Below are 22164 nucleotides of genomic sequence, written 5' to 3'. Positions count from 1 at the left end.
TCCCACTGTCTACATTCTTGACATAACTCCTAACTTTACTTTATGAGACCCAGGGTATATACATATATATATATATGTAAAGATAAAACTTGTAACTCAATGTTGTTGATAATCTAGACACTTATACCCTTGACAATGACCACCTAAACAATGAGCACAGTTTACAAACACACGAGGAGGAACAAAATGTGATCAGAAGACTACCTGGTGAGTAATGGTTGGATTGATCAGCACATAACTCTTGAGGAAACTTAGTAGCTTTTGTATTTTATTTCTAAGTATCCAATTGAATAGAAACAATGTCCATTAATATTAATAAACAAATTCATTTTAAACTGCTATGTAAACATCAAACACATAGAAAACAAACATTAACTTCAGAACAAATATGAGTTATTGGCACAGTAAAAAATGAACCAATGCAAAAGTTGTATTATTTCAAATGTAGATCTATAATTTCAAAATATATGACATGGAAAAATGCAACTGTCATGAAAATTATTTGGATTAAACTTTGCACAACAATAACTGACACAGTGTTTAAAAGTGTCAAGTTGTGGTGAAATTCAATTAGTTTTATAATATATATATTTTTTTACTATTCATGGTTATGAAAAAATGAAGTGAATTAAAGATGTTTTTCATTTATGTCATGTCTCTAATTGAGGGAATGCATTAGAATACAATAGATAAGAAGATGGTAGGAATAATAGATACTTTAATAAGAATTGAATTATAAATAAAAAGTATCACATGTATAAAAAAAAAAGTTTAAATCAAAATGTTTAAAATATTGCAAAGATAACAACTGAATAAATTAAGAGTATTGAATGGAAGAAGTTTTTTGGTCTTGAAATACATTTAACATAAGACAATAAACCTTTTAGTAACCTTCACAAGTGGAATAGCAAAGAGGACACAATTTGGTGAGTTGTTACAATTTATTTTGTGTATTCCAAGTGTATAACATAGATATGTAGACAGTTTGTTGGTTATGGTTATCCTATTCAAGGGAGATAAACCTGCACATCATTACTTTGAAACTAAAACACAAAAATAAGATAAAGTAAAAAAAAAAAACACTATTTTTTTTGTTAAAGTCAAAGCTCTGTAGATGCAATGAGAAGCTTGAAGGTTCATCAAGTCAGGCTATTTCATTTAAGTTTCCACTGAAGATAACAGTTGTTCTATACATTAGTTTCAAATAAACAATTCCTAAAGGTAATCTCTTTTAAAAGGATCATGCAATTGTTTGAATCAAATACTTCTGAATTTATTTTTTTTAAACCTAATTTAAATCTATTATCTTATAGTGTATTCAATAAAATTATGGGTTGCTTCTGTGGCATCAATTCACATATCAGCCTGAAGATAGCCTCCAGTATTTCTATTTATAAACACTGATATCAAAGCCTGTTATCAGAGTGTAAGACTCACTTACACCTTCTCGTCAATGTGAGTAATAAATTAAATATAAATACTCAGTACATGAGACTTACAAATACATCTCATTATTTGCCTAGTTATTATCCATGGAAATAGTCAAAGGGACTTTATGAAGTTTTTAATGTCCCCATTGTAGAACAAAAAAGAAAGTGATCCATTCACATTAGTGAATAATTGTATTATCTTTATATAACACAAAATATCCATTTGAATAATAAAACAATTAAGTAAAACCATAGCCATAGTTCGTTGTTAGCTTCATTGAAAAAAAATAGTGTAATATAAATAGTATATATATATAAATCTATACTATAAAGTAGACTGTAAGGCGTATGTTTGTATGTATGTTACGAATAGAAATCAAAACCGCTTGACCAATCTTGATAAAACTTGGCAGAAATATTCCTTTGGTACTAACTTAGACCGTAGTGTATGTATTGTAGCCCTAAATCAAACTTAAGACCCTCAAAAAAAAAAAGTTGATTAACTCTATTAAAGCTATAGTATTTATGAATCTAGGCTTTGTTTACAATGTTGACATGAGAAAAGATCGAAAGGATTTAGATCTAGATCTTATTTTAAGAACTACACTTTGCACATATAGTTTTTTACTTTGACACATGAAAATACAAAATATAGTCTATTGATTTCAATATTTAATAGAGTTAACCTTCAAATTTGTGTTTCAAAAGCATTTTTACATAAATTCGTTCCATATATCTGAGAATTCAGAACGTCCTGACTTACTTTATAATCCCAGCATTTAACAAATCGGGTAAACCCGTTTTAATTGTTCTTTATATCCTAATCATCTATTGCTCCTTTCGTTTTTAATAGATATGTATGTATCGGCTTCGGGTAAACCCATTTTCGCAAAACTAATTTTATTTTCGTAGTGAAAGAAAAAAATTTGAAAGGATCATTAGCTAAGTTTAACATACATCTAAATCCAATCCACTAGATTAGTAAACACAAACTTAGATCCGCAGGCCGTGTGTAATGTCAGGCTAGTAATATAATAAATAAATAATAATAATTTATAATAATATAAATAATCAATAATTATATATATATATTAAACTGTATTAAAGAAAACAACACTCCTGCCATAAGATAAATGTGAATGAAAATCATAATAAAAAGGGCTATAAAGACAAAAGACCATCTTTATACAACTCTCAAAAACACTTTTTATATAAAATAGCTCTGAAAAAAAAAATGTGTCAAAACATATCTGATATCAGAGATAATAAGCATGATATACATTATCTAGGCATATATTTGTGTGTATAAAATTTAAATACACATTAAACTATCAGGAGTTGTTTTTATTTTGTTTTGGTTTCAAGAATAGGATATTGATATTTTACATGTGACCAACAATATTCACATGGGAAACATACATAATAAATAAAAACAACAAAAAAACATTGATGCCACATATTCTCTTAGTGGAATAAATGCATTCTATAATTGGTCATGTGACTTTGTAATGATGCAAGGATTTCAACAAAAAAATTAAAGAATTTCTGACCAAGTGTAACAAGAACATAATTACCAAAATAAAATAAATAACCAAGTAATTGCAGGAAAAATAAAACCAAGTAATTGCAGGAAGACAGAGCAACAATGTTCCATGAGTAATACATAAAAAGTTTTTTTTTTCCTAAAGCAATACAAAATGGGCAGTTTTAAATCTCACATAAAAGAACTTTTGACAGACTGCATATACAGAGAGTATTGAAACAGAAATTTGAAAATATATAGACCAATTTTTCATTAGACCAAATTTTTTTGTATCAATGATAGATAAATACATTTTTCAAGCTCTTTAGGGGGAGTGGTAGAAATATGAAACACCTGGCCTATTGACTTTCAGAAGTACCAGTATTGATATGACTAATTACATATATTTTTGTAGTATTACATTCTGATGGACATTGCACATTTGAATGTTTGTCTTTCAACTTAAATTATTAATGAGAATTTGTTCTATGCTATCAGCGAAGACTGGCCCTGAGCAATGAGGCCAGCTCAGTCAGACGATGCTTGTTGGCCACCATGTAGCAGTGGGTCTCCCACAGCATGTTGATTAAAATTTTGATGTCATGGCAGTCCAGGCTGACGTCCTCTGAGAGCAGGGGGGAGAAGCGGTAGTAAGGAACGCTAATCATGCTGCACCAGGCTCTCGCTCGATCCACAACCCGACCTTCAGATATAGTTGCCTAGATGCAGATGAGACAAAACCTTCTTCAAAACATGATATGAAATTAGAGTGTTAAACATATAAGATTTAGTTTGTTACTAGGATGAAGACTATTAGAATAAAACAATTTGAAAACTTTAATGCAAAACATTCTCATCCTGAACTTTTACAATGCACATTCCAAGAAAGTTTCATTCAAAGTTAAAAAAGGAAATAGAGGACAGTGCTTAGAACAAATCTCAAATTTATTTCAATGGGAAAGAAACTTCACTTGGCCTGCATAACAAAACAGACAATATGATGTCATTGAACACAAAGAATGGGGTGAGACAGTTAAGTTTATAAATCTGTAAGCTTTCTTCTCTTGGAGCAGACAAAATAAAGATCACACATGTCTCTTGCAAACATTTTACAATTGTGTGTTCTTAAAATGACTCAGTTATCATGACTTTCCTCAACCTAAGTCAAGTACCAATTTGAGAGAGGTCTGGACTTAAGTAAGGTCATACAAATTCTAAATAAAAAACTCAAAAAGATTTTTTATTTAGAAGTTAAGCACTCTACCTCCTAGCCACCATTTATAGTTGTACTGAGTGTATATTGTACCTGCATCAGTTGATGGTAAAAAAAAAAGTAAGTCTACAAACCTGATCAACTACAAGCCTTCCAAGAGCAGAGGCTCCCATCACAGCTTTGTAGGCATCAAGCGGTCCAGATGGACGGAAGACGTCAGTGCTTTGTACATCAATGCAAGGTATCCTCCCACAGCCCAAAGAAATAACACATCCTATAGGACGAACCTCTTGACCTCGTTTCTGCATTAACAAAAAGTAAGCATTGCTCACACTACGTAAACTAGTCAAAACCAAAATCAACATTCTTGCATGTTATGTCAAACTGATTTCCAAACTAATATATTTTTTTTATTTTTCATCTACACTCATTGTAAATCTGACTCTTTTTACAATAAGACTAAAAGGCTTTACAGAATAAGTTAAAAAAAAACAGAAAAACAAACAAATAAGAAAAAAATTTTCAAAGAATAATCTATTGACTGGGGGCCTTAGATTTAATTAGCTAGCTATAATGGAAAACAAAGTTTTATTTTCCTAAAAAGAGGACTTTACTACTATGAGAAAGTCTCCTCTCAAAAGTAAAGTTCCATAAGCACACATTATGTACTTTAGATTCAACACAAATCTAATGGGACGAAAGAAAGTAAGGGTTGCTGGTCATGTTAACCTCCTAAACAGAGATGAAAGAAAACATCTACCACACAGACCAGCAGGTCTAAACAAAAACAACAACTTTATTTCAATGTAGTTCTAAAGAAAAGCTAAGCTGGTCAGAATATAGATTTCAATATTATCTGAAGCAATGCCTAAATAACTGCTGGTGTTAACTTGAAAAATATCAAAGTACCGAAATACTCAGCCCCATGTTGTATTCATGAATCTCTGTCAAGACATCCAATGTTGGGTTGTTAGCTATAAGACCACCATCCAAGAAGGGTCCATACCCTCTGAAATATGTTGGCGCTGCTCCACTAGACCTTGCAGCTTCCCAAACTTTTTGTTCTATGGAAGGAGAGAAAAAGTCAAAGTAAAACAAATACATTTTGATAAATTCATGGTCAACAGAAATAAATACTGACTCAGTTGGACAAGGCAGGCAACAGAAATAAATCTGGGTAGTTCAAAGCTAGGTCTCCACTAACAGAAGTATTTAGCAGTTTGATTTATCATTCATAATAGCTTTTATAGACAATTTTAATGTATCATTGGCACTATATTTGGAAAGTGTTTTTGAAAGTCGACTGGTACAATAATTATGCTAATAATTACATTTCGTAATCAAACTCCATTTCCTTTTATTTGACTTCCTAAAATTAGCTTATCTAAATAAAAGTGTAGAGCATCAAGAATGTTCTCTAATATCTCTAAACACTCTTGATATATTTACCCCAAGGATTTTTCTCTTCTTCTGGTGCATTGCGTGGGGATGATTTTGGATGAGTCAAAGTTTTTTCAAAGTTGCGGAAAAAATACAGTTCAGCAGGGTGTCTGTCAGCAAGTACAGCAGTAACTAGAATTCTTAATAACAAAAAAAAAGTAGCTACAATTCTTCTGGTTAAAATGTATACACATAACAAAAATAAAGAGGATAATACTAGAAAGTATTTTAGTTCCTAATATGTGCTCACAAATTGACTAAACCTTTTGAGCAATAATTTTGAAAGCATATCTCAAGAAATATGAATAGGGTTTGTTGGACTAGTCCGTTTCGTTTCTTTGATTAAAAAGTATTGGGCCGGAAGTCGCTTTTTTAATTTATTTATTTTATGAGTATTTTACCCAAGATCTGTGTTGTTTTTTTAGGACTAGCTTATTTCATGTACCCGGCATTTTCCGATACACAATTTAATACACAAAGTAATTGTTGAAAAAAATTGTAGTGATTTCAAACTTTAAATGATTACTTAAAAAGGTGTTACTCTAATCAATTTGAATATTATTTTGTTATGAATGTCACTGTTTATTTTGTGTCTGTTCTAGTTTCTTAAATTTTTCTTGAGTAAAGGGGTCGTTTTTCTCCTAATGGGTATACCTGATTTCTCCAAGCAGCCTTAGTAAAATATTGGTCCTAAATAATGCTATGTTTATAAAGGAAAAATCGCATGGCTGCATCATGATGAATGTACGTGTTATTTCAATATATTTTATATTACTAGGTAACTATAAATAACCGCATAAATAGATGTAAGTTTATTTTTTTTTTCTGTTAGATAAAGTCATATGGCAAATTTTTGTTTATATCCTAATTCTAAAAAGGAATAATAATAGAATTATACAGTAAAAATAATCACTAAGTTTTTCTTTTAATAGTTTTGAAAGTCTAACTGAGTTTGTGTTTTTGCAGATGTACACAAGCTACACTATGAGTCAGTCCATCTCTTCTGACTATTTAGAAATGAGTGTAAAAATGTAGGCTTCGATATTTTTAGCCTGAATTTAAGAAGTTACAATCTTCAAACAACTAATATATTGCCACTTCCATAAAACTTTGTACTTAAAAAATAAATTTATCCAATGCTCGAAATCCTGCTTGTATACTTAGGTCCTATTTAAATCGATCCAGTATCAATGTATTATGTAGCAATAACCCCGCAAAAAAATTAAATGAAAGAAGATTGAGATATACATATATTTTTGTGACGGTAAGCACCGGTACGGGGTACCAGCACCTTTTTTCAATGTCGGGAAAAATGATTACTTTTCTTGTAATTCAACGTTAATTGTTAATTTATTATTAGTTGAAAGTTATGCAATCTATCAATGAGTACTGGAGCCTCTTTTTTATTTTTATAAAAAAAAAAAGCACTTTATATACTTTCAGCCGACATGCTGTATTATTAAAAACACCTCTATGTGAACTTCTCAATCATCTAGAGTCTTAGACAGTCATTATTTTAGACTAGATTTAAGTAGAGTCTAGACCTAGATTTAGTAGGCCTATTATTATAAAAAAAAAATAAAAATCAGTCATTATAGACATCATTCGCAATTTTATTATTAGGTCTAGGCATTGAAAAGTAAATCTAATAATAAACTATAATAGATCTAAGTCTAAGTACTAACTTATTAAATAAGTCATTATAAGTAGAAGTATTATAATGAATATTGTATTGTATAGATCTAGATTGACAAGATTATAGATAGATCTATGGATAGATCTCTAGTTTAGTAGATTAAGTATAGAGTATAGTAAACGTATTACAGTATTATTAGATCTATGTCTTATGTCTATATCTAATAATCTAATAATTAAAAAAAATTTAGTCTTTATTAATATCTAGACTTTTTTCTAATAAAAACTGACTATAGGCATAGCATAGGCTAGACTCGGCAATCTAGTCTCAAGATAGAATCTATACTATTACTAGATCTATTCGATTTTTATATATATATCTAGACTAGAATTAGATTATAGATCTAAATATATTAATGGAGAGATGATATGAGGTGTTAGCTAATAGCGTTGCACAAGAAACAAACCTAGGTTTTTCTAAACTCTAATACTTGGTATGTAATAGTAAAACAGCACCTACCTAAATAAATCGTAACTAGCAATCAAAAACCTATATTTATTGTAGTATATATAGGTCTGTAGTTGTATTTTATATAGCCTTCGTAACTTCTTCTATAGAGAAATGAGTTTTGTAATTTTTTTTTACTGAAAATTGGGCTATTCGCGTCTGACACATATATAATTTTTATGTTCAGCAACAAACCCTATTGAATCACCTACTTGGGGTGCTTGATGTCTCCCATTAAAGTGTATTCACCAAATTCTCTTTTCAACATTTCTTCAAAAGGTCCACTGTCGTAGGGCCGGCTGCCTTTAAATACTTCATCTTTCAGCCTGACATAGAGGCCTTTCATGTACTGGAGGGAGAAACCTAATAAATTTAAAGTTCATTGAAAGTAATTTCTATGTGTAGGCAAGGTCAACAACTTGTTCAACAACCATTGTTCCTTCCTTATTATGTCAACAACCATCTTATCATCAGGGGAACACAATGTTCCCTCCTTATTATGTCAACAACCATCTTATCATCAGGGGAACACAATGTTCCCTCCTTATTATGTCAACAACCATCTTATCATCAGGGGAACACATTGTTCCTTCCTTATTATGTCAACAACCATCTTATCATCAGGGGAACACATTGTTCCTTCCTCATTATGTCAACAACCATCTTATCATCAGGGGAACACAATGTTCCTTCCTCATTATGTCAACAACCATCTTATCATCAGGGGAATGCATTGTTCCTTCCTTATTATGTCAACAACCATCTTATCATCAGGGGAACACATTGTTCCTTCCTTATTATGTCAACAAACATCTTATCATCAGGGGAACACATTGTTCCTTCTTTATTATGTCAATAAACATCTTATCATCAGGGGAACACATTGTTCCTTCCTTATTATGTCAACAACCATCTTATCATCATAGGAACACATTGTTCCTTCCTTATTATGTCAACAACCATCTTATCATCATAGGAACACATTGTTCCTTCCTTATTATGTCAACCAACTCAAGTAGGTTTTTTAAAATGTATTCTTTATGAAAACATGTGTTAAATTGTGAATAGATCTACATCACAATGAAAAACTTCAATGGTTTAAAATCTATGGGTCATGACCACAAATTGAATTGTGAAGAAAGCCATTTAGTTTATTGTGATAATGAATGATGTTAATTTCATAGTTTGTTAACCAAAAAATATTATCATTGTATCATTAGATATAACTTAATCTTTTGTTTCAACCATTCTATGTATTCAATCTTTTGTTGCTATCATTATAAACACAACTTGTGGCTACAAACAAATGTACTTAACCTCTTGCTATTCCTAAAGCTAGAATGCCTCCAGTACTGGTGCCTCCTATCCAATCAAAACATTCTCTAATGGGTTTCCCCACAGCTGCCTCTATCTCCATGAGGATCTGAATGAGAATGAGGCCTCTGATGCCTCCTCCATCTAAACAAAGGACCTGAGGGCATACAAGGCCAGACCAGTTTGTACTAATTCCTAACAACAACAAAGAACAAACAATAAAAGAAAAACAAAACTGAGCTATTCTAAGACAAGCTAAACAATGTTTTCACTTGGCAGTGTGGACTGGTTTACAAAAGTGTTTTAGGTCAAGAACCACAAGCTTCTTTTAATAATTAAAAATCAAAGCAGCTCCACTCTGACGACCTTTCAACTGTGCAACTAAAATTACAAAGCTTATAACAAAACTATCATGTCAACCAAAACTATGTGACTAATAGAACAAAATGTGTGTCTCACTAACATAGAAAAGAAAAACAATCTTACTCTGTCCCCCATAGAGACTGGAGCATCTGTCATGTCTAGGACAGCTCCCTGTAAATCAGATGACCTTGAACTGTGGACCACTGTAGCCATGAGCTGCTCATCAAACAGAGCTGCAGTTACAAAACAGATTGATGTCAAGAATGTGAGTCACATGCAGTCTTGAGATCCTAACCATTTAGAATTAGAATCTAGGATTCTTTACATTGTATGTTTTAAGTCAGACTGCAGTGTACAGCATTAAGAAAGACAACAAGACTTATGGTAAGTTGCCTGATTAGAACTCATTCAACATAAAAATCAGAAAAGACTACAGTACAAAAATAACAAGAGGAACAAAACAAAATGATGAAGTGACCCATCTTACCAACATTGTCCAGTTTCATCAGAGCTGCCATAGTCTGGTCAGGTTGACCATTGTAATGACCTTCAACCACACAACCAGGCAGGCAACCTTTGACTGTTTTGTCACACCTGACTGCACCAGATACATGCAGGAGAAATAAAATTGTGTCCCTGTGGAGGAGCAGCAATCACTTCATTAGCCAATCAGTGCATGTTAAAACACTAAAAGCTAAAACACCTGGTCCACTTGGAGCTCTACGAGTGTTGATGAGATTTCATTAAAGCTGTACATTTCATAACGCAACAAAGAAGTTACCACTAAACACTCGAGTAGGAAATCTGAATGGCCAAAACAAAGTTTTTAAAACAATTTTCATTTATAAACTTTCACAAAACATTCACAAGCAGGAAAGAGAAGTAGGTGCAATAATGTCTTTTGATTGTTGGGAAAAGAAAATAAGCTTCACAGTTTTACTGTTATAAATCATGTCTTCTTATCTTGTAGGAAATGTTTCAAGTCATTTCTTTATTTCTTGTTGAATACTACACTATCTTCAGGGCTTCTGTATGTTTTTTTAATAATGTCTAAATCACTGTTAACAAACATAATGTTGGCTCCAGGTGCAAAGAGAACATAACAAACACCATTAGAAGTAAGGCCAAACTAAGTTTTGAACAGGGAAGTCTTGATGATGATCTTGAATAGAGTAGAACATGTGGTCTGAACCCAGTGAGTTTTATAATGTTCTGATCCTTGAACTTTAAAGGTTTAGTTCTGAGAGAAAAACATGTCGCCACTAAAAGAGTTGAGTCCATGGAGGGAAGGAATAAAGTACAAGGACATTTCAGATGCACTGAGGACAAAGTGTGGCCACCTTATAAGTAGGAAGCCAATGGAGTGTGGATATGACATAATTGTGTCATGATTTGCAAGAACTATATGTGCAGCTTTGTTCTGAATTCATTTCAGCTAGGTAACTTTCTTGTCAAGTATACCTGCTAACACAACATTACAACATTCTAGGTGGGAGACCATGAATGCCAAAGCAAGTTTCTTTGTTGACTTCTTTGTCAAATTCAGATCTGGCCTAGTCTACACAGCTGCAGAGAGAGACCATTGCAAAGCTGACCAATGTGTGCATTGAGCAAAAGAGTTGATTCAAAGAAAACTCCAGTGCTCTCCTCTTTCATACTATAATGACAATTGTAATGGCTTTATCTTCAGTCATCTAATTTTCAACCATCCAGCTAGGTGAGACTGTCTCATTTACTATGAAAATTTGAGTGCATTCTTTCAGGTAGGAACCAAGCCAATTAGAATGATTCTTGAGATACTAAAAGTGGCAGAAAATCTGTCCATCAAATGTTATAGTCTAGCATGTCAAAGACTGCTGATACATCCAGCAAAGAATTGAAATGTGACCTGCATTACAACTGTTGAATCAGTCATTTAGTGCCTGTGCTATGGCACATACTAAATGTGGATAGAAATTTTTCAGAGACAGAATGATTGAATGTCATTTAGGACACTGTCCATGTTTTTTTGTTTCAGGGACACCCTAAAAATCCTGAAATTAATAAATCCAAGTCTTCACTGAGATTCGAACCCAGGATCCTAGGTTTGAAACAGGTGACCTTAACATCATCTGCCCTATAGATCACAAGGTCTGAAAGGTGAACTTTACTAGACTTAGGGAGAGTTCAGGAACCTCTTATAATTTCAGCACTAAAGGATTAATCTAATACGCGTCTGAGACAGTTAGCTTGCAAACAAATCAAAATTTGATATATAAATTTTTGTGGAAATAAACACATAAAAAAGGATATTTGCATATTTTTAAAAATGTTAATGTCATAATGTTAAATAGTAGGTTAGAAAAAAAATTTATATGAATTAAAAAGAACAAACATTACAAAAGCTTCCAGAATGTTAAGGTTAAAGTCTCATATTAAGAAGAAAAAGAAAACAGTTAACAAACCTTCTGACTTTATCTTTAGAGCGGCATTCAAATTCAAGGTGATCTCATGGTTTCAAAAGACTTATTTCAATAATCAGACTTGCTGAAATCTTAAATAGTTCAATCTAATGTCTACAGGAAGTTTTACCAAGTCAGATCATGATTTACTTGGAATCTAATTTAAAACTATTTTATTGGTAAAACACACAATGTGTAACATAAACTATATTTAGCTCAAAGGTATCTAGTTGAATTGTTTGTGAGCATTTATTCAACAAATGTTTTTCAGATATAAATATAATTTCCAAGAACAGTGAACAAACAAAGTATTATTCATGACATCTCATGGGAGAAGTTACAAATAAAATTGTATAAAGTATTATCAAAGAGAGAGAGAGAAAGAGAGAGAGAGAGATGGGGAGGGAGGTTGGGAAGGAGAGGAAAGAGAGAGGGAGAAGTTGATGGAGTGAGTGAAAAGTAACAAGAGACAAACAATAATTCAATCAACATGTCTCTTTTACCCCATTCATTTTTCTGAGCCCCACTGACACCATTATTTTGTCTAAAGCTGAATTGATTCTGTGGCATGGAGAAAAGAAGACTTGGACATCACATTGTAAATGTAAATGTTTTTATTTAGGACTATCGTATTAGTGATAGTTGTATCACCCATAGCACTACAATGCACTAGCACTACTATGCTACAACATTATTCCTTAATCGCTATAAATTGTAATTCAAGGCTACTCATGGACTTTGTTGCATTGACACATTGATGATGTAGAGAAACATAGTTATAAACAATTTTCCCATAATATATTGAAAAAGTGTTGTATGTTTTCAAGCATGAAAATGTCCCTAGCCTCCGAATGTTCCAGAATTATCACAAGTTTATTTGAAAACACTTTTTTTATGTTTAGAATTAAAAGCTGAATATTTCCTTTATCATTCATAATTTTAGTAGGGCAGATCTTTTATTTGTTTGAATGCAAGAAGTTTAATACAAGCAGAGATTGACAAGTGGTCAAGTTTTCAGCTAGCCTCTACAAGGACACTGGAAAGTAAGTAGTTCAAGAAAAAAGAGTAGCAAGTAGCTCTTAGTGCGTCTGAGATGCAGAGAAGCTAAGGAACTGATAGCAACAACTCACTGCTACCAAGCTGAGATGTATTGGTGGAGTGGAGAAAGACTTTAAGAAGAAAACTGAATGAAACACTTTACTTAATATAATTGTTTTTTTTCAAAAGTGTTGTTTTTTTTAAAGTTAAATGATCTAGAAGATAAAAAAAATAATTATTTGTTAGAACACTAGTTCATTTTTTTTATTTTGAATATTTTTTTTTTAACAATTATGTTCTTTTAGCTTAGGAGTTTAAATCAACTAGCTGTAACAAGTCTGGCATGCATGCCATAGGTTGCAAATCTTTAAACATAACATAAAAATAGCTCACTACACTAATTTATAGCTGCACTTTCTATGTTACTATGATATGTTCTAAAATAAGAATTTTTTTTGTTTTGTAAAAAGGTAATTTAAAAAATCTATCCAAACATTGGTTAGCAAGAAAACTTTGACAAAATTTGATTAGTATCAATGTCATTCAATACATTTTTTTTCTAACAAAGTAAAAAAAAAGCAGAGATAGCAAAGCACTAAAATACAAACCCTATATTATGTTTTCGTTGAAGAAAAGATGAAATGAAAGGAAATATCATTTATTTGCGAGTACAAAAATAAAATCTTTTTACATTAAATCAAACCTTACTAGAAATAAGATACTATAAATTAAAAAAATAAGTGTTTAAACAACAACAATAAAAAAAAAAATAGTCTTTAATTTTAATGTAAAAGATATTAACATGGAACATGGATATTTTAAAATTGTTAAGATGAAACCATTTTAAAGACTTTTCAATATTATATCTATCAAATAGAAGACTGGACCTTATATTTTAATAATGATGCACACTTTTACTAATAGTATTAGAAATGCAATATGAATGTTATTCAATGTGTTGTTGATATATTGATGTGTTGTTGATATGTTGATGTCATTCTACAAGCATGTTAATACATTGAGCTCACTTTTTCTTTCCTTTTGAAAGAGATGCTAGATGACGAGGGCTGAAGCCATGTTGGGTCTTCAAGTTGACATCAGCACCAAACACAACAAACTGTCTAACTAGTTCAAGGTCATCATTCTGGGGAAAATTCACATAAACTTTCATAGATAATCTATATTATTATTTCTGTCTGATATACACCAGTCAGTGCATAGTCAGTCAGTCAGTCCTGTTTCCATGCAGACATTTTAGAAATAAAGACAAGTGTCCTTTACTACCATGCCCTTTTTTTTTGTTCTTTTTCATTTTGACTTGTAACTCTTCAATTTTGCTGGGTATCAGAAGACAAAATGTTAAAGACTTTTCTCAGTAGAAATCATTTCAACAACTGAAAGTTTTGCTATCTGCAAGAAGAATGCTGCTTACCTTAATTGCCTTGTGAAGAACTGTCTCTCCAATGGCATCAAAAATATTGCAGTCAGCACCATGGCACAGTAAAGCCAGCAAACATTCTGTCTTTTTCTTGGTGGCCAGAAACACATGAAGTGGAGCATTACCTTCATTGTTTAAGGCATTTAGATCACAGCCGAGTAGAGCCAGTCTCTGGATACACTGTCGGGGAAACACAGGGAGACAAAACCATTAATGGTCACCAATCTTTGTTGAGTTAAGAGTTACCTCCCTAATTTTATAAAATCAAAGTGACTCAAGAAACATATGTTGCAAGGGGCTATAGTTAAACTATTATAATCTCACATGGGGACAAAGATAATGGGTTAGGAACTATTCACCCAAAGTGGACCTAGAAGATGTGATGATATCACAAATACATAAAAAGTTTTTCTGTAAAAACAGATCATCTCTAGGGATCTACTCTGAACATTAAATTCTAATGTATATTTTTAAAAAAATTCATACAAAATAATGTGAACTGTTTGGATGGTAACATTTGCAAGCTCTATGATTTGTTCTTCCTTTGATAACTAGATATACACTTTGAAACAACTTATCATTCAACCAAAGATTAAAAAAAATAAATTTAGCAATAAAAATTCTAAGAAAAATTCATATCTATGAGCCTTACTTCAACATTTTCAGCCCAATGTAATGGTGTGCTACCATATTTAAAATCCTTTGCATTGGCTTGGTCAGGGTAGGCTTGTATGATAATCTCCACTGACCTGTTAACAGATTTTTGTTATATAGAGGTTACTTGTACATGTCTACCTTCACATTATCACACAATATAAAGACAAAGAGTCTGAATGATGGATTTAATGTTTTTCAACACAATTAGCCATAATTATTTGTTTAGGATACATGTCTACACTTACCTCATGTCACAAGACCTGACAGCAGCATGTATAGGTAAACAATCAGCAGTGGCTACTCGAGGATCAGCTTTAGATCCAATCAGGATCTCTGTGGCTTCAGACAGCTTGCGCTCACAGGCAATCAATAGAGCTGACTCTCCTTTACCATTCAACCAGTTGATAACCCCATTGTGGTCATAGTCTACCAGGAGCTGTAAGAAGAAACAATTGTGTACCTGGCCAGTGAAATGTGGGTGTGACTATCTGGCTCCTCCTCCTGATAGTAAAGTTCCTTTCATTAAAAAGAGGATGATGGGATAGGTGAGCTAAAGTTTTGAGAATCACTTGGCCGGCACATCACCTAACTGCTTTAAATCCCATCATACGTTTAATGCTGGCTGAACTACAACTGGTGAACCTAAGCTAAACCTGAGATGGAGTCCATTAAAGATTTCTTCCATTTGTCAGGATAATGACTCTTTGCCCCTTCCTCCCATGAGTATAGTGAGGCCATGAGAGGGGCAATATCCTGGTTCAGTTTCAATAGATTCTCCATCAGGTCGAATAATCATTCCATATTTATATAAATAACTAAATTTTTGTTCCCCATCAATGAGAAATAGTATCACATAACTAATATGCAAAAATATCTTTGTTCCACTATGTTGAAAAAGTTTGTATACAATTTATATTTCACATAAGTTAATTACTTTAACTTTATATTTTTTTTACAAATTAAGACAGGAAATTAAAAAAATTTTAATTTGCATTTTCCATCGGAATGGTCTGAATTATATTGCTTCAAAGAAAAAAAAAATTAAATAAAATGAAACAATAAGAAAAACATCTCACAGAGACTAGAGGAGGACAATTCAAAACTGCATAATGGTAGGCAGTGTCTCCATTTTTATCTTTTTTTTCTAGACTAGCTCCCAATCTAAGTAACTCTTCAGCAGCCAGAGCTTGCTTTCCAATCAGAGCCACCATTAGTGGAGTCATCTGGTGAGTCTTGCACTGGGAATCTATAAAACTATAAAAAAAGTTGATCTTTAATTCACCAGCACAAATGTTTTTATAAACTGAGCTTTACTTTATCACATTATTGAAATCAATTCTTTATTATTCAAGGAAGCCTGAAAATGATTAGAATACAGAATGTTTAAGGCTATATTTTTAAAAGTATTTAAAAAATTAATATCTTATTAAATAAGAGTTATACATTCAATTTATCTATAGTCATAATTTGCAATATAAGGTTTCATATAGTTGACCCACATAAATGCATCAGTTGTGACTGATCGCTTTTAGACCACATAATTTTAGCATTTGCAATGGTTACAATAAGATGTATGGGTCTTCATGACCATAGAAAGCCTGTATGCTTTAGTAATCACTGACATATGTCCTGAAGACATTGATCTTTTTTTTAGAATAAGAAAAATGTAAAAAAAAAAAATGTTTCCCTTTGAAATCTTTCTATAGGACAAGGCAAGTAAACATGTTAATGTGACCAAAAGTTGAAAAAGGTTTTATTTGACCAGCCTAAAGACCTACCATCTCTACTATCCCCTATCAATGTCAGAAATAATGACTGCTCTAACTACTCAGCCATTATGAGAATACAGTAATGAAATAACAAATGAATGTTCAACAAGAGTCTATGAAAATGAATTATTTAGCACAGAAATCACTCCTAACCCTTTTCAAGTAGACACAACATTGTTCAATGATCTGTCCACTTCCTTATGGCTTTCATTTCAAATTAACTTACTCAACAATGCCTGGGCACTTTAGACATGTGTGATAACCCAAATAGGCAGCAACATGAGCACAGGTCCATGATGGATGCTCCTTGATACAGTCCAGTAGCTTCTGCAGGTAATCTTCTTGACATGGCACAGTGCAGCTATTAACTATGGGAAGCATCATAGTCAGCAAAGAATTATATAAAATAACAGCTTCAGTTTCCACAGTTTGACGAAAGATACTGGCAAAAAAAAAAGTGCATAGAAACAATGTAAAAGCATTAGTTTAAAATAATTATTGTGAAAAACAACAACAACAAAACAAGACATTACATAAAGTTTGAACATGTATCTAAAAAAGAAATAGCTTATATGAAATACCACATTTCTTTAAAGGCTATATTATAACCATAAATAGTGCTGGTTTTTAAAGTATTTCTAATTTTATTGAACTGAACTTGAGACATTCACCGTCACAGACAGACAAATAATTATGCACAGAGATCTAGCTCTGTGAGAAATAAGGCTCAGATAAACAAGGAAGTAATTGTCATGCTGACTATGCGCAGTGGGATTCCTAAAAATGAAGAGCATGTCAGAAGAGCCGAAGCTAAAAGAAACAAACCTTATCTTCCCAGCTCTTACAATGAGGTTGACACTATTATCACTTAAAACCTGCTGTAAAATATTTAGTTCAACCATCACAACCACTTCTGTCCTATAGGGGGCTGAGGTTTTTGCATAGCATTTTAGTGCCTCCTCAAGGGACTAATGAAGACTCTATGAACCCGAAATGTTTGGCTGCACACTGGGCTAAATATTCATCCACCTGAAGCCTATGTGGATTGCAGTGTCTTTCTGCTCTGACATTTTTCTTTTGCCAAGACTGCTTTCTTGTCCTTGACTATGTTCTTGCCAGTACTCACAGTGTGGCACAAGATCACAACAACCTAACACATATTCTTCAAAGTGCTCAGTTTACAAGGAAACTTTAAAAAGTAAAATGTCTAGGGCTCAAAAGAAACACTGAAGGGAATGAATAGAAATATTTGTATAGTAAAATCATAAAAAAGGGCTACTTGATATAAAACCTAGTTATTTACAATTATTTCTGTTAAACTGTGCAGAGAGACAGTCTTCCTCCCACTTGTACTGTTTCTGTAATAAGTGGACACCACTTAAGTGTCTTTACCCAAGATTTAGATTTCTAGGATTTAATTGTACAGCAGTAGAGATTACCTAAATATTTTTGTAGGCATATCTGGTTTGGTTATAGTACATTCGTAAGTTGGAATAGTTGCTGTTCTTCTATACAAGGTCAGGCATCCATCTTGTTTGGTGGTTACACACCTGTCAAAGATGATTAAATTGAACAGTTTGGATTTTTAAAATAAATAGTTGAACAAACATGCAAGCTAAAAAAAAAAACAATACTAAAAACTCAAACACAATTATTATAAGGCACAAATAGTAATTCCAGCCCCTAAAGGCCTCAGCATGGCATTGGGGTGGAAATGTCTGTTAGTGGTAACAGATAGTCAAATATGGGTTATCTCAGTTGAACTTTTTTTTCTTAACTCTCCAAGGTGGGGATCAAATTGAAGCCTGATCTCTCAGTCCAACAAGTCTGCCTCACGGTCCTTACATCACAGAATATCAATATGAAGAAATTCCCAGTAGTTAGTGCTGCCTCCAGTTGTTCATAACTAGCGGAGCCCATAATTGAACATGACCCAATCATAATTATGGTTGCCGCATTGTGGAACCTTCAGACAAGACTTGGGGTGAAGAGCTCCTGGTCCATGCCTGAATGTTAGGAGAAATTCTTTCTAGCCATCAACTGGATTAAGGGGATGCATAGATGTTCTGATACCCTAATGGATATTTTTGAAGCTCTACAAAAGGTGAGTTTTTAATTAGTTTATGTATTTACTTTTAACGTATAGATGGTCTTGAATATGTGTGGTCTATGTCTTTACGGAAGTTAGGCTCTTAAAAAAAGATTCTTGTCCTGCTTTCAAATGATGGAAATAATGAAATAAAAATATCTTTTCCTAAACCCAAACCTCCTAAAGAATGGTAGGGTATGATCAGTCAAGTGGCATACTGAGGAGAGGGCAGGTGGGGCAGCTCCTTCAAGTGCCAGAGTGGAGGGGGTACCAAAGTTAAATAAAAGATAATATCGAGGCTATTTACATTGCTACAATGAAAGGTAAGGAAACATAAATATTACTGAAATCAAGACACAATTCATTAGTGGATAGATCATAAATTACATTTCAGACATATTTGAAACCAAAACTATTTAATACAATATATTTTATACAATATAGAAGGCTTTAAAACAAGAGAAGAGAAACAAACTTACCCATTTTGTGAAAACTTGTCCACAGTGGCACTTTGGACAGTAAATGGGCTAATTTTAGCTTGTGCAGCAGTGACAATATCATTGAAGCCAGTAGCCAGATTTTTCAGAAATGCTGCCATCCTAGCTTCTTAAACTGTAGGTTTCACAAATAAACATTCTCTTAGTTGAAATTTAGAAGCATCTGACATTAATAGCTCTTTTAGCTGTTTTACACATATATAAACATGAATAGTGTCCTATAAGCTTTTCCCTTAAACCCCCCCCCCCCCCCAATCAAATATGAATTTATTAACATATTTAAAACAGAATATATACATAAAAACAGTCACAGAAAGTAACTTACCATTGATTAATGCCAATTTTTAAACTATAATTTTCAGTAAGTTGTGTCTTGTCCATGTATTCAAAGACTGTGTAGTGAGAAAATAAAAAAAAAAAGATTTTTAATCAAGTTTTCTGTTTGAAAGCAAAACAGAAAAGAAAACAATCCCCAAGCAAGAACAAAACATATAATATGCACAATAGAAGAATTTGTCAACAAATTTTAAAATGGTAATTATGTGTTTAATAAATTAATATTTAATACTAATAATAATAAATTAAAATATTTTCAGAGTAACTGCAGGACAAAGTATGATCAGGTCCATTGAGATCTTTTTAAATAATGTCTTTATATTTTTTTTTCTTTCTTTAAAAATTTTCTAGATCTAGTGCTTGTATAGCTTTATTATATAAGAAACTATATTATAGTCACTATAAAAATCTTGATTCTAATTTATTAATTAAAACATTATTAGTGATAGTATTATATGACGTATCACTTAGTCATTAAATTGATAAATTCATTAGAACTAGAATTCTAGATCTGTTCATAGATCAAAAATAAAATCTAAATATAGACCTAGTTAAGTAGTTCTAAATGTTAACATAGTCATAAAGTAATTCTTTATGATAGATCTAGTAATAGTGCTAGATGTAGATTATATATAGAATCTAGAATAATCCCGATCTAGAAATTTAGTAGTTGGTATGCTAAGCTTTTATTGGGCCCCTATCAAAGAATTAACCTTTAAATTACAATTCTCACTAGATCTAAAGACTAGTCTAGAGTATTCTACAGTCTTTCTATAGGTATAGACATACTAATGTACTAGACAAGACAATTTACTGTAATAGTTTACATGCATCTAGATCCACTTTTACTTTACACTAGACTTCTCACTAGTGACACTAGATCTATATAGATTTAGCGAATCTAGCTGCTAGCTAGTAGAGACTTCTAGAGTCTATAGATCTAGATTTAATTTGAATTAGACTACTACTACTATACTAGACTCTAGAAATTACTTCTTGACTTAAATAGCTTACAGTAAATCACAGGCTGCTATTGGCTATTATACATGGATATAAGTTTTAGTTATTAACTTATAACTAACAGACCTAATAGCAAAATTGCCTTATGATGGCTTAAGTTCATTCATGATGATCTCCATAACTTATCTTTTAAAATACAGATGTTACGGCAAAAAAGAAGATAACGTCCTACTATGCGTTATCATTGTTATGCATCTATGATCTAGTCATGCATGTTAACCAATGACTTAAATTTTGCCAATTCATTGGTTTTCTTGGGCGTCTTGGCTGCCTCAGGCAACTACAATCAGTAACTCAGAGTCTGAGTAACACTTGACTGTCAGCCCGGAAATTATAATATTATTGTAGATGTATATATTAGATATCATTTATAAATTTATTTAGTTTATAAATGGATTTATCATTTACTAATTAGAATCTAGATCTATCATAAATAGTAGTAATTAAGAGATCAAGAAGACAAGATTTAGAATATTTAGAATTATAATAATAATTAGATCTAGATCATAGTCATAGTCGTCATAGATCTAGTGACTTCTAGTCAGTAATAGACTTAGACTTAGTCGTACTACTAGTAACTAGTCTAGTACTTCTACTCACTAGTTACTACTTTATTACAAGATCTATCATCTACATGATCTAGTGTCTGATTGAGACAGACAGTTTATTTATTATTATAATAATTATTTATTTATTATGAATTAGATTAGATGAATAGATTTGAATAGATCTAATCATCTATGATCTAAAAAATCTAACTAATCATTAATGAATGATTAATGATTTATATCATTTTATTAACTTTATGTCTATTAAAGTCTATTATGTCGTCTATACTATGAGTATGAGTATGTAAAGTAAAAAGTATGTACTAAATTCCCTAAGCCTAAATTAACTAGAGTCTAGATCTAGAATCTACTAGATCTAGTCTAAACTCAGAATATTAGATAAAATCATAAATTAGTCTACATCTACTCTAGTGATTAGTCGATAGAAGATATCTAATAATAATATAATATATTATTTAAATAATAATGATAATATCTAATCTAGACCTCTCTTTACCTAATCTAGATTTTGTACATTATTTTCATCTAATCTAGATATAGATCTAATAGGTATAGTATAGACTAGTAGAGTCTAGTAGATCTAGTCTAGTAATAGACTAGTAATAGATTATTTATTTTTTCAATGGCTAGTCTCATGATTGATGTTTACATTTCGCATTTTATTGAATGACTTCCGGGAGAAAATTCTTTTCATTTCGAATATTTTGTTCATGAATTATTTATTGTCAGGTTATAAACTCTACCTGCATAAACATGAAACATCGACATAAGTAAAGTCACATCCGCATCATGTTGATGCAAAATCAAACTTATGTTGAAATATTTTATTTTTCGCTTAACTATAATACTAGTGTGACTCTAATCAATATAGATGAATGAGGGAGA

General features: G+C 31.9%; 1 protein-coding gene across 2 annotated transcripts; it reads right to left on the bottom strand.

The window, feature by feature from the left end:
- Positions 1–246: 246 nt before the first annotated feature.
- On the bottom strand, positions 247–21929 carry LOC106073292 (85/88 kDa calcium-independent phospholipase A2-like). Of its 2 annotated transcripts, XM_056019617.1 has the most exons (18): positions 21776–21929; positions 19680–19746; positions 19337–19469; positions 18208–18318; positions 16995–17210; positions 16076–16253; positions 15245–15435; positions 14995–15091; positions 14337–14522; positions 13933–14048; positions 9913–10061; positions 9549–9658; positions 9066–9219; positions 7961–8111; positions 5615–5745; positions 5075–5229; positions 4300–4467; positions 247–3671 (listed from the first exon to the last, which is right to left on the bottom strand). In XM_056019617.1, exons 3-18 carry the CDS (start codon positions 19453–19455, stop codon positions 3447–3449), a joined length of 2457 nt encoding a protein of 818 aa, XP_055875592.1. In that variant the 5' UTR covers positions 19456–19469; positions 19680–19746; positions 21776–21929; the 3' UTR covers positions 247–3446. The 2 variants fall into 2 exon arrangements, with proteins under 2 accessions (XP_055875592.1, XP_055875593.1); XM_056019618.1 differs by lacking the exon at positions 9066–9219 and having other exon boundaries at positions 7961–8097.
- Positions 21930–22164: the final 235 nt, after the last annotated feature.

Source organism: Biomphalaria glabrata, chromosome 2 (genome assembly GCF_947242115.1).
Source record: "Biomphalaria glabrata chromosome 2, xgBioGlab47.1, whole genome shotgun sequence".
NCBI lineage: Eukaryota > Metazoa > Mollusca > Gastropoda > Planorbidae > Biomphalaria > Biomphalaria glabrata.
This window is presented reverse-complemented; position numbering and strand designations above follow the sequence as displayed.

Coding starts and splice junctions, on each gene's coding strand:
- LOC106073292 (XM_056019617.1), bottom strand. CDS start 19,455: ATGGCAGCATTTCTGAAAAATCTGGCTACTGGCTTCAATGATATTGTC. Junction 4,468..5,074: donor ACATGGGGCTGAGTATTTCG/GTACTTTGATAT, acceptor TTGTTAATGCAG/AAACGAGGTCAAGAGGTTCG. Junction 3,672..4,299: donor GAAGGCTTGTAGTTGATCAG/GTTTGTAGACTT, acceptor ATCTGCATCTAG/GCAACTATATCTGAAGGTCG.